Source organism: Microplitis mediator, chromosome 4, assembly GCF_029852145.1.
Source record: "Microplitis mediator isolate UGA2020A chromosome 4, iyMicMedi2.1, whole genome shotgun sequence".
Lineage (NCBI taxonomy): Eukaryota > Metazoa > Arthropoda > Insecta > Hymenoptera > Braconidae > Microplitis > Microplitis mediator.
In genome coordinates, this window is record NC_079972.1 from 10931786 (window position 1) to 10945084 (window position 13299).

Sequence of the window (13299 nt, forward strand, 5' to 3'; positions counted from 1 at the left end):
TCAATGTCACACGATTACTTTTTTTTTTATTGTTACAAAAATTTAATTCACCTTAATAAATCAAGTGTATCAGTGTACTCGATGAGTAAATCAAATAGCTTTTATTATTCACAATTTATTATCAAAATTCACGTTTATTTTAATAAATTATTGTCGAATGAGAACTGATAATTGGATTTTATTATTTTGAGTTTTCTTTTTTTTAATATTTATTTTATTTTTAAAAAATGCCTGGCGCCTTGACTTCTCCAATGTATGTTGGAGTTGAAAGACCAGGTCATCGTAGAAGAGCCAACACTTGGGATTCAAGAAGTCGGAGAAGATCAACTGTAACTCATGAACATGTTGCGCCACAACGACCTACTAGATTATCTCTTGCTGAATTAATTGTAAGACTTAATTATTTATATTAATCATTTTTTAAGTAATTACTTATTGATCAAATCCCTTTAGATGCTTTAGAAAAAATATAACTCGATACCTTGGAGATATTAATTGCCAAGAAAATAAATTTTAAAAGAACTTGAATTTTTTAATGAAAAAAAAAAACTTTAGTGGTTTCTTAATCTATAATCTCGCGTGTAAATATCTTGTATATCATAGTTCAGTAATGACGTCTTTACTTGTGGATATATTTAAATTATAATTAAATAAACATTTGGTATTCAAAATATGAGAGAAAATCTAGCGGACATCAGACAAATTTTAAATTATAAATAAATAGAGTAAAGAATTAAAAAAAAAATATTTCCAAAAAATTCACTGATTAATTTTAAAATTTTTTAAACGCGCATTTTTTAAAAATTTGATTTTGTTAATTATTTAGTCTATTTATTAATAACTGTAAATTTGTCTGATGTCTGTTACATTCAGACTCATTTCAAAATCTATTTATTATGGAATTTTATATCGTGTATTATTCAATAGAGCTATGGGTAAAACATAAAATAAGATAGTAGTTGGAAATCGATTGATGACATTTTGAAAATTGTCACAGAATTTATTGTAGAACTTATCAACTTAATGATTAAAGAACATTTATTATTTATATTTAAGTGAGAATGTCAAGCGTTAATGATCGATAGTTTATGAAATTTATTTATTGTAAATTAGTGTAAAGTTTATTTTTATAACTTTCTACAAAAACTTTCTTTTCTTTTAAATTATTTTGTGTTTAATAGTTTAGATTTTTTCGATTTTAAAAATGTTTATTAATCCTGAGTGTTTGATTCATTAAAAAAAAAAGAAAAAATCGATTTTTATTAAAGAAAATAATTTTGCGGTAGATAAAAATATTAAGGAATTTGAAAATTTCGCGCCATAATCACGGACGAGGAAAAAAATTATTTAAAAAATAAAAAACTTCAATAATGATCCGAAAGTTACCAGACAGTCAAAAATTTTTGAATTTTTTTTTTTTAATTAATTACAAAAAATAAAAAAAATAACAATATGCACATGTAGAAAATTGAAAAAACTCTAAGTGGAATTTTTTAGAATTTTTTTTTTTTCAATAATTTATCGTTTTTAAAAAAATCCAAAAATTATCAAACGTCGGGTAACTTCAGTATCATTCTGGTTAACATACAATTAAAAAATTTCGGGTTTTTTTTTCAACAAGTCAACCAAAAAAAAAAAAATCAAAAATATGCACTTGTAGAAAATTAAAAAATCTATAAGTGCAATTTTTTCAAATATTTTTTCTTAATAATTTATCGTTTTTACACAATTTATTATAGAAATAATATAAATTATTAGACCTCGACTCACTTCAGTAACACAATAGTAATTAAATATTTTATGATCCTGAAGTTAGCAAAGAATCAGTAATTTTCGGATTTTTTTTAAACAAATTAATTACAAAAAAACAAAAAATCAAAATATGCACCTACAGAAAATTTAAAAAACTACAGGTGCAATTATTTTAAATATTTTTTTTTGCAGTTTATCGTCTAAAAAAAAAATTCAAAATTTATCAGACGTCTGCTAACTTCAGTATCATAAATATTTTATGTTAATTAATTTAATTCATCCAAAATATTATCCTTGATAATTAATAAAATTAAAAAATAATTAATTATCTAGTAAAATATAATTAAAAACAATACAAACAATACCAGAAATCTGATAATTTTTTAAATTTCTCTAAACAAATTTAAAATTTATTACAGTAAACATTCAAATATGCGCATTAAGATTTCAAAGTCCTTGGTATGATTTAAAAAAAAATTTTTACTGATATTTAACTCGCTTAAAAAACTAAAATTTTTCCATCTGCTACTTTCACTGAAAAAAAAATTATTTAAATAAAACAAATAAATTATTTTTTTTATTAACAAACCGAAAACTAAATGCTACACATATTTGATAAAAAACTAACAAACCATTTTATTAATTAATTAATATTTAAATAACCTGATAATTAATGAAATTAAAATAATAAATTACATAATAAAATAAGAAATATTTAAACGCCGATGTAACGTTGCTTCATGTCCCGGTTTAGTTGCCATGTTTAAAAAATTCGATGTCATATCCGTTCTGTCATAAATATATATATGTATATAAATATATATACGTATAATAAAATAAAAGTGGTGGGGTTAACACACAAAATAGGTTTCTTCATGGCACATTACATATGAAAATAGTGATAACTTTATTATTAATTATCAAAAATATATCAAAACAAAAGGGTATATTTGTATAAATAATAAAATTGTCAAGAGTATTAATGGCAGAAGAGCATTTATATGGATATAATCCAACGCCCGGCGTTGATGACGACAGTGTATGTAATTTTTCTTACATTTTTTGACAAGCAGAGGTTGGAATTTAATGTCGATAAAAAAAAGATATTTCTTTGTGCTAAAAAAAAAAAAAACATTAATTACGCATGATACATAAATATTAATTGAGCAATTAAATTAATTAATTAACATTTAACATATTTAGTGTCTAAATAAAAAGTTTCTATTGTCAGTAAATTAAACTTGTGGGTAAAAAAAAAATTGCGTATTGACGTCGAACAATTTATTTAATATGTTTTATGACAACTTAATTATATTGATTATCATCAGTGTCTATTGATGTTTAGTTAATGCTAGAGCTGGTTTTACTTTTTTATATTTAAATATATGTATTTTTATATGATTTTAGTTTTTATTTTTTTTATACTGTGGTATTTTTTTGGAGCTGTCATTTATTTGAATAAAAAATTTGCAGAATGATGAATCCATCAGAAGGCTGAGGCTGAAAGTTATTGCTGGTCATCAGCTGGCTAAGAAAGATATTTTTGGTGCTAGTGATCCTTATGTTAGGATCGATTTGTATCCAATCAATGGCCATGAGACTGTCGACTCCGTACTTACTAAAACTAAAAAGAAAACATTGAATCCTGTTTGGGAGGAAGAGTTTTTATTTAGAGTAAGTATTTTTTTTTTTATTTATTTAATTATTCAAAAAATGTATGAGTGTTAATGTAGCAGACATGAGACAAATTATAAATTTTAAATAATTAATTTAATTACAAGAACGAAATTCAAAAAAATGCGCGAAATGATTTTTCAAATATTTAAATACGCACTTTTTAATTTTTACTCTACGGACATTTTATTTATTTATTTAAAAATTCGAAATTTGAAAATTGTCAGCTACATTACATTCATAATAATATATATATATATATATTTATGCTGAATATTTGAATTTAGGTAAAACCATCTGAACACAAGTTAGTTCTTCAAGTATTCGATGAAAATAGATTAACACGTGATGATTTTTTGGGTATGGTTGAATTAAATTTAATGAATTTACCTAAGGAACAATTCGGTAGAAGTATTCCAACAAAACAATACATTTTACGTCCACGCAGGTACTTATTTATTATTAATATATTTTATTAATTAAGGCCATGTAGACAGTGCTCCCTACTTTTTAAAAATATTCAATGGCTCAATACTAATGACCGTATTTAAATATTGATAATTAATTTGAAAAAAGTTAAAGCATTAATTTTATTTATTTTAACGTCAATCGGCTATACACTAATGAAATATAAAATGATAAAAAGATATATATAATTATAAATAACTCAAAAGAAAAATAACAATCTATATAAAGATAATATTTTTGATGATTAGTATTGCAAAGGTAGCTTCTTGGTATTGGCTGAGAATGAGGCAATTGTATTGCCAAAAAAGTCGATTGACTAGTTTGCTATTCTATTAAGTGACCCATGAACTACGTAATTTTTATTCGATTTGACAGTGCAGAGTAGTCGAGATATTCTGAGACCAGGTCTAGGGCTAACAAACCCAAACATTTCAAGTGTCTCCGGTGAGCTTATTAGACTGTTGATAACCTTGTATACAAATGTCAAATCCGCGACTTCTCTTCGGCTTTGCAGGCTGCTTATTTTAAATTTGGAATTAATATCATCAACATTAACTGGAGATCCATTAATTCTTGTCCAGTGAGACAGAAACTTAATGAACTTATGTTGTGTCCTATCGATCATTCGATAATTGAAAAAAGGGCAACGCAATTACAATTTAATCGAGACATAGATTTAAAAAAAAATTAATTACAGTTATCAATTAAGAGTTGAACGAAATTTGGAAAATAAATTTCAGTAAAATCTTCATGTCATAACTTTGAATGTCAAATTTATTTACCAAATTTCATTTAATTCCTAATTGATAACAACTAATTAATTTTTTTAAAAATCTATATCAGCAAAAGTCCTTTTTTCAATTAATGCTTTAATTTTTTAAAAATTAATTAATAAAATTTTAATACTGTTGTGACAGTTCGTCTTTTAAAATTTAAAAAAAATGGGGGACACTGTCCGAGAATGCCCTTAATTAATAAAATACGTTTTTTTAGTCATTCCAGTCAAAGACCTAAAATAAAAGGCACACTAGAGTTATACCACGCGTACGTGACAGACGATTCAACAGCTGAAAATGGTGATGCCGACATAGCATCTGATTCTGGTGGATGGGAGTTACTAGATCAACCAAGTCCTACATCGAATGATAGTCCAGTTCAACCGACTGCTGAAGTACTATCACATATAAATTACTAAAAATACTAGGATTATTTACAAAATTAATTTTATTTTAAATTATTAGCCGGCAGCAAACGGTCCATTGCCGTCTGGTTGGGAAGAGCGACAGGATGCTAATGGTAGAACTTATTATGTTAATCATATAGCTCGATATACTCAGTGGGAAAGACCGACAACGTATGAAATTTTTAATTATTTGTTACTATTTTTATTATTACTATTATTTATATATTTTTTTAAATTTTATAGACTAAATTCAGCGCCCGTAGGTGGAGTAACTAATGAACAACGAAGCTTAGATACAGCAGCAACTGAATTCCAACGACGATTTCATATTAGTGTTGATGATGCTGAGAGCAGGCAGCATCGAAACTCAGCAATTAGTCAGGTGAATATTAATTATAAAGTTAATTAATTATAAATAAATAAATAAATAAATAAGGGGGTAATTTTTAGTTGATAAGTCTGTAGACTAGACGATAGAAACCCTTGTAAAATATTAAATTCACAGAGCGTTCATTGATAAATATTAGCTGTTAGTTATCAGAGTGACATTAATTATCAATTATCGATTACATGTCAATAATAAATAAATAAAAAATGCAATAGCTTATATACAGTAGTTTGCTTTTAAATAAACGGGTTTGATAGAAGGTCATTGAATATTTAAAGTCATATATATTTATAAAGAGATTTAAATAATAAAATGAATAATATTTATAAGTAAAAAAAATAAAAAATCGCAAAGTAGCATGAGGAATGTAGAAAATGACGCATGTGTGTGTAAGGATCGTGAATTAAATCGACAAGAGGATGGTGTCAATAACGGAGATGATGATAGTGAGGATTGGGATGAATCGGGCGGTGTGAGAGATCGCGAGTCTTTAACGCGTATTTCCGGCGAATCTACTTCGACGTCTTCTACTTCTGGCCAGTCGGTTGATCACGATGGCTATCTTGGAGAATGTGACGATCAGGTATTCCTGAGTATTAAAAATACAGGCATATATATTACGTCTGTTATATATATATATTTATTATTTATAATTACTGCTTGAATCGACTGTGCATGCATTCGTATTTTTTTTATACATTATTTATTCAATAATAAATAATAAATTCACTAGTTTTGTTTATTTATTCACCAAGGCCAAGTGTGATTTTAATGGTTCATGGAATAGCTTTACATATAATAATTATTTTATATTTTTTTTTAAACTGTTTTCATTGTTTTCATTTTTTATATTTTTCATTCTACAAACGTCAGAAACATTTGTTTTTATAATTTGCCCACAGACTGACGACAATGTTGACAGCCCAGCTGGTTCAAGACGATCATCTGAACAGGTATGTTATTTGTTTTTCTTTAACTGTATTTATTATTATTTGTCATTGTAAATACATCGGTGGCTTTGTTGCTGATTGTCTTTGTTCAATAGTATATCATTTAAGGTCAATGATAACTGTTTTTAGCCCGCGGAGCATCCGGTTCCTAATGGCGATGGACTGCCTCCAGGCTGGTGCATGCAGTTAGCTCCGAATGGACGTATGTTTTTTATTGATCACAATGAACGTGCTACGACGTGGGTTGATCCGCGGACAGGAAGACCAAGTCCAATGCCTAATCATAATGTGCCTTCGGCCACTTCTCGAAGTGATCTAGATCAGCTGGGACCACTTCCGGAGGGCTGGGAAGAACGTGTACATACTGATGGACGAATTTTCTTTATTGATCACAGTATGAATTTTTTCTCAAGGCCATTTTCGGACAGTGCCCCCACTTTTTAAAAATTTTCAATGACTCAACTGTCATAAGCGTATCAGAATTTTATCAATTGATAAAAAAAAAAAATTAAAATCTTAATTGAAAGGACGACGTAGTATATACTTACTATATAGTAATTTCGCCGAGGTATAGAAAAAAAAAAAAACAATTGATATCAATTGGAAGTTAAACGAAATTTGGAAAATAAATTTCAGTAGAATCTTCATGTCGATTTTATAATTTAATTTTTTTAAATTAATTAATAAAATTTAAACACGGTTATGACAATTGAAAGTCTGTACATATTTTTAAAAAGTGGGGGTCGGGGGAGCACTATCTGAGAATTCCCTCAAACACTAAATTTTTTAAGATACTGAAGTTAGCCGACGTTTAATAATTTTTGGATTTTTTTTAAAACGATAAATTATAAAAAAAAAAAAATATTTTAAAAAATTGCACCTATAGCTTTTGAAATTTTCTACATGTGCATATTTTTTGTAATTGATTTGTTGGAAAAAAACCCGAAAATTGTTGATTGTCTGTTAACTTCAGGATCATAATTTTTTTTGTAAATTATTAATCTATTATTTTTTTCTTAGATACTAGAACAACGCAGTGGGAAGATCCTCGTATGTCAAACCCTCAAATAGCTGGACCTGTATGTCAATTAATTTATAAATCAATAATTATAGTTAATTAATTAATTAATTAATTAATTAATTAACTAAATGATGAATTTAAATGAAATTAAAATTTTACTTTCAGGCTGTACCTTACTCAAGAGATTATAAGCTCAAGTACGAGTATTTGAAGTCTCAATTGAGGAAACCTGTAAGTACTTAATTGACAATTAGAGATGATTTTGATTTTATTAACGAAGGCGTGAATCTAATAATTTAAAATTTTTCACAGAGCAATGTACCAAATAAATTCGAGATAAAAGTTGCGCGGAATAATATTTTGGAAGACTCGTATCGTATTATAAGCTCAGTAAACAGAGTTGAGATATTAAAGACAAAGCTCTGGGTTGAGTTTGAAAGTGAAGTGGGATTGGATTACGGTGGATTAGCACGTGAATGGTTTTTCCTATTATCAAAGGAAATGTTTAATCCGTACTACGGGTTGTTCGAGTACTCAGCTATGTACGTTAATTTCTTTCAAAAGTTACAGCTTTATAAATTAATCTAATCTAATTTATTTAATTATTGATTTTTAATCTGTCCCAGGGATAATTATACCCTTCAAATAAATCCCTTCTCGGGGGTATGCAACGAAGAACATTTAAATTATTTTAAATTTATTGGACGCATTGCCGGAATGGCAGTTTATCACGGAAAACTTTTAGATGGTAATTATTTATTTATTTATTTATTATTTATTACTGCGGTAATTATTAATATATATTTATATATTTTTCTCAGCTTTCTTTATTAGACCATTTTATAAAATGATGTTGGGCAAGACAATAGATTTAAAAGATATGGAGAGCGTTGATTCAGAATATTACAATTCACTGTTATGGATAAAAGAAAATGATCCAAGTGAATTGGAGTTGACATTTTGTGTTGATGAAGAAAGTTTTGGACATACATCGCAACGCGAATTAAAATCAAACGGCGCAAACGTACCCGTCACTGATGAAAATAAAGATGAATATATAAGCCTAGTAATACAGTGGCGATTTGTATCACGTGTCCAAGATCAAATGAATGCATTTTTAGAAGGTTTTAATGCCTTGGTACCGCTAACGCTGGTTAAAATATTCGATGAACATGAATTGGAACTTTTAATGTGCGGCATACAGCATATTGACGTAAAAGATTGGAAAAAAAATACATTATATAAGGGTGACTATCATGCGAATCATATTGTGGTGCAATGGTTTTGGCGTGTTGTGCTATCGTTTAACAATGAAATGCGAGCTAGATTGTTGCAATTTGTCACCGGTACATCGCGTGTACCCATGAATGGCTTCAAAGAGTTATACGGCAGTAACGGACCGCAATTATTTACTATCGAGAAATGGGGAACACCTGAAAACTATCCACGAGCTCACACATGGTAAGTTTTTTTTTTATTTTCACTCCACTGATTTATTGTTGTAATTATCTGCTCTTTTTTTTCCTTTGGTTAATATTTATTATTTAAATTTTAATACACTGTAAAAAATTAGGAGTGAATCCACAGTGAATACACTTCGGTCCGAGTTTGAATACTTGAATAAATTTATATTTAATAAAAACAGCTGTTAATTATAAACATAATTATTTAAATAAATGATTGACTCAGATATTAATAATTAAACTTAAAATATTATGTTTTTAATTTATAAAATGTTTTAGTAACTCACTAAATTATAAGTTCATATATATAATACATAGTGAAAATATGAAATTATTGAATAGCTATAGTGACATAGTTTTTATGGGAATATTTGATATTTCCGTACAATATATAATGTTATCTCGTGGTATGGTCGATGTAAGTCATACGACAGTTTGTGACTCAGTGTAGTTATATTTGTTAAAGTTTTATTATCAGCTGATAATTTTTAAAAATCATTTCGCGTGAATATATGGAAAGGGAGCTCGTAATTATTTCCGTAAATACAAATGTCAAAAAATCAGACCTAAGCTCACTATGTATTAGTAATTTTTTTATAATTAATATTTTCCGAATCTCTCCTTCGGAGTGAAGTTCACTCTAGGAATTAAATAAATAAAAAATCATCCACTCTGCGTTCACTCCAAAATTTTTTACAGTGTAGTAATTTTTTTTAAGACTTATGTATTTATTGTTGTCATTAATATATTTTTAGTTTTAATCGAATTGATTTACCGCCTTACGAGAGTTACCAGCAGCTCAGGGATAAATTGATCAAGGCTATTGAGGGTTCACAAGGTTTTGCTGGAGTTGATTAGCGCGAGATACCATTTTTTATGATTATACCTGTAATATAATGTATATTTATGCATATAGATATTATTATTATTATTAAACTCAATATGTATTGTTTTTAATCGCTTAAAAAAAAGAAATTATTATTATTATTATTATTATTATTATTATTATTATTATTATTATTATTATTATTATTATTATTATTATTATTTTTATTACTATTACTATTACTATAAAATGAAAGTAATTGAATTCTCTGTACGAATTTCTTTCATTTTGTTTATTGATATTTTTTTTTCTTATATTTTTATGATATTTGCACTATTAAATATTAAAACATAAAAGTGCCGATTGGGAAATGAAATAATATTTCAATGCTCAAAATGGCATGTCAGCGATTTAAAAAAGCAGCATTCCGGATTAAAATTTTTTAAAAATAATATATACATAAAATAATATAATATATATAAATATATTTTACTGATGTAAGGTAAATATTAATAGAGTCACAAAACCATTAAAAAAAAATTAACTATTAATTAATTAATTTCGTTAAATTTAACGCTAGTGATTTTATGCACTTTGAGAAATTGCTATTGCTAAAAAAAAAAATTATAATAATAATGTACATATCTTTGTAATCTGATGATTTTTATTTTCGATAGGCAAATTGCGATGACAAAAAAATGTAATTGGTTAATTTGACTATGAAAAATTATCATGGATATTTTATGAATTTTATTAATCGTTAAAAAATGTAATTTTATAACACTAGTTAGTAATTATAAATTTTTTTTTAAAAGTAAATAATAATTTTATTTTATTACTTGGATCATAGAAATTTTTTTTTTATATAAATTTAAATAAAATTAGTGTTATAAAATTACATATAATTAATTTTGACAATTTACATAATTAATTTTTTTGTAAAATAATTTTTCACTCTTTTAAAAATTATAAAAAAAAAAAATCATGCTCCGTGGTTGAAATTTTTATTGTAAATGTATTTTAATTTATATTAAAATTTAAACCATTAACAAAAAAAATAATAATGTGGTAGTGGTAAAAAATAAATGATTATTTACTTATTTTGTGTACATAGAAAATGAAAAATCACGTAGCTATTATAAATGAAAATTATGTTTTTATTTAATATAAAAAAAAAACAATAATCAATTTTATGTAAATTAAAGGATTACATTTAAAAAAAAAAAAAATTACTTTAAAAACAGCTAAAAACGATTGAAAAAAAAGTTTATGTTATGTAAAATAAATAACACTGGTTATGTATTAATAAATAATATTAGTATAAATATAAATATATATAAACATATATATTTTTTGAAATGTTAATAATATTTTAAGATTTATCGGGTACACATTGGGACTTTACGAGAATTAATTTTAATAAAATTATTTTAATTAATATTTCATAATTCAGTGCAATACTTCTTTAACACAAACAATAATTTATGCTATTTTACAATTGCAATTAATACTTAATTTATTCTGAGCATTACTTCTGAGCATTAATAAATATTTTATTTAAATATTTTTGGGCCTTACAAAGGAAATAATAATTAAAATAATGATAAATAATTACACATGTCCCGTCCAAGTTTAAAATAAAATAAAGTTAGTAACTGATCGAATACGCGCATAGATAAATGGAATGTTTCGTAGTTTGTTTAGTTTAAAAAAATTAAACAAATAATTTAAGGACATTCTCAAATAATACCCTCCATTTTTTAAAAAAATTGCCATCGGTATTTAAATTTTAGTAATTAATTAAAAAAAATTAAAGCATTAATTTAAAAATAGTCAACGCAGATTTTTAAAAAATTACTCTGTTGTTATCAATTAGGAGTTAAACAAAATTTGGTAAATTAATTTCAGCAAAATCTTCATGTCGGCATTATAATTTTAAATGCCAAATTTGGTTGGCTGAAATTTCTTTTAAGGCCGTTCTCAGAAAGTTCCCCCACTTTGTTAAAATATTTAATGAATCCAATGCAATGATCGTAATAAAATTTTTAAATTAATTTAAAAAAAGTTGAAACATGAATTGAAAAAAGAGCAACGCAGTACAGTTTTACCGAGACAGATTTTTAAAAAATTATTTACAGTTGATATCAATTAGGAGTAAAACGAAATTTGGAAAATAAATTTCAGTGAAATCTTCATGTCATAATTTTGAATGTCAAATTTTTTATGCTAAAATTCATTTACCAAATTTCGTTTAATTCCTAATTGATAACAGCCGTGAGTAATTTTTTTTAAAATCTATATCGGCGAAATTGTAACTGCGTTTTCTGGGTTCAATTAGTGCTTTAATTTTCTTGAAATTAATTAATAAAATTTTCATTGAATATTTATAAAAAGTATGGGGGGGGGCTGAGAATGCCCTTGTCCCAATTGATAACATCTGTAAGCAATTTTTCTTAAATCTCCATCTAGGGGAAATTGTAACTGAGTTGTCTTTTCTTCTATTGATGCTCTAACTTTTTAAAAAATTAATTAGTAAAATTTAAATACAGTCATTACAGTTAAAAATCATTTTTAAAAAGTGGCGGTCACTGTCTGAGAATGCCCTTAACAAATAAATTTAAATTATCGTAATAACAATGCCATTAAATTACCAATGAATTTTTACGCTACCGGGTGATAAAAGTTGACATCACAGTGTTCGATATTTAAAAAAAACAATAATAATATATATTAAAAATAAAACAATACATGGTCGTTGAATTGGATTTTTTTCCATAATTGTGAAGACTGATTGCGTATCGAAAATATATACGTCTCTAGAGACGTAAGTTTTATTTTTATTTTCCTTTACAACTTAATTGATGGATTTTATAAAATCAATCTTCAGTTTTATAATTAAAAAACACTATGCAAACATTCCTGCTTAAATTTAAAACTATGTTGTGTGAAAAAATTTAATTAAACTTTATTTACAACATGATATTTATAAATTAAAATTTTTAATCATATTCTGTATTAACAATCTAGAGGTTTAGATAATAAATAAGCTTATAAATAATTAAAGTGATTAATATAAGGTCAATTGAATAATAATAATAATAATATTATTAGTAAAAAAAAAAAAAAGTTTTTGTAATATTTAATAAAAATTATACACTAGAAATTTTTAATCAAAATATAAATATATAAATGTTAGATAGATAAAAATTTTGCCTACAAATATAATCGAATTAAAATAAACGATCGATTATTGAACATAAAATTAATTGTATTTGAAAAAAAAAAACATTTTTATGCTTCATTTAAAACTGTCAGAAAATTAACATAAATATTTTTGGTAAAATTTTCGTCTAAAATAAATTAACTGTAAATAAATAAATAATAAAAATGCCGTATTTGCAATAAAATTATTTGTCTATGACTAAAAATTGTACTATCATATTATTTAAAGTATGTAAACATTATTATTATTATTATTATTATTATTATTATTATTATTAATTATTAATAAAAACAAATTACCAATAATTATAAATGTATGATTATTTATTTTATACAATACATATATTTATTT

At 25.3% G+C, this 13299-nt stretch overlaps 1 protein-coding gene across 5 annotated transcripts; it reads left to right on the forward strand.

Annotated features, from left to right (window-relative positions):
• The first annotated feature begins 227 nt into the window (after positions 1–227).
• Positions 228–9886, forward strand: LOC130666618 (E3 ubiquitin-protein ligase Nedd-4). Of its 5 annotated transcripts, none has more exons than XM_057467781.1 (15): positions 228–389; positions 3226–3426; positions 3714–3874; positions 4888–5065; positions 5136–5248; positions 5321–5459; positions 5860–6048; positions 6368–6418; positions 6545–6809; positions 7436–7494; positions 7602–7667; positions 7749–7978; positions 8063–8184; positions 8258–8897; positions 9655–9886. In XM_057467781.1, exons 1-15 carry the CDS (start codon positions 228–230, stop codon positions 9755–9757), a joined length of 2679 nt encoding a protein of 892 aa, XP_057323764.1. In that variant the 3' UTR covers positions 9758–9886. The 5 variants fall into 5 exon arrangements, with proteins under 5 accessions (XP_057323764.1, XP_057323766.1, XP_057323767.1 ...); XM_057467782.1 differs by lacking the exon at positions 228–389 and adding an exon at positions 2584–2791; XM_057467783.1 differs by lacking the exon at positions 5860–6048.
• Positions 9887–13299: the final 3413 nt, after the last annotated feature.

Bases quoted from the DNA above. Each gene is read 5' to 3' on its own strand.
- LOC130666618 (XM_057467781.1), top strand. From the start codon at position 228: ATGCCTGGCGCCTTGACTTCTCCAATGTATGTTGGAGTTGAAAGACCA. The intron at 5,249-5,320 runs GTATGAAATTTT...TAAATTTTATAG, and splicing joins CAGTGGGAAAGACCGACAAC to ACTAAATTCAGCGCCCGTAG. The intron at 8,898-9,654 runs GTAAGTTTTTTT...ATATATTTTTAG, and splicing joins TATCCACGAGCTCACACATG to TTTTAATCGAATTGATTTAC.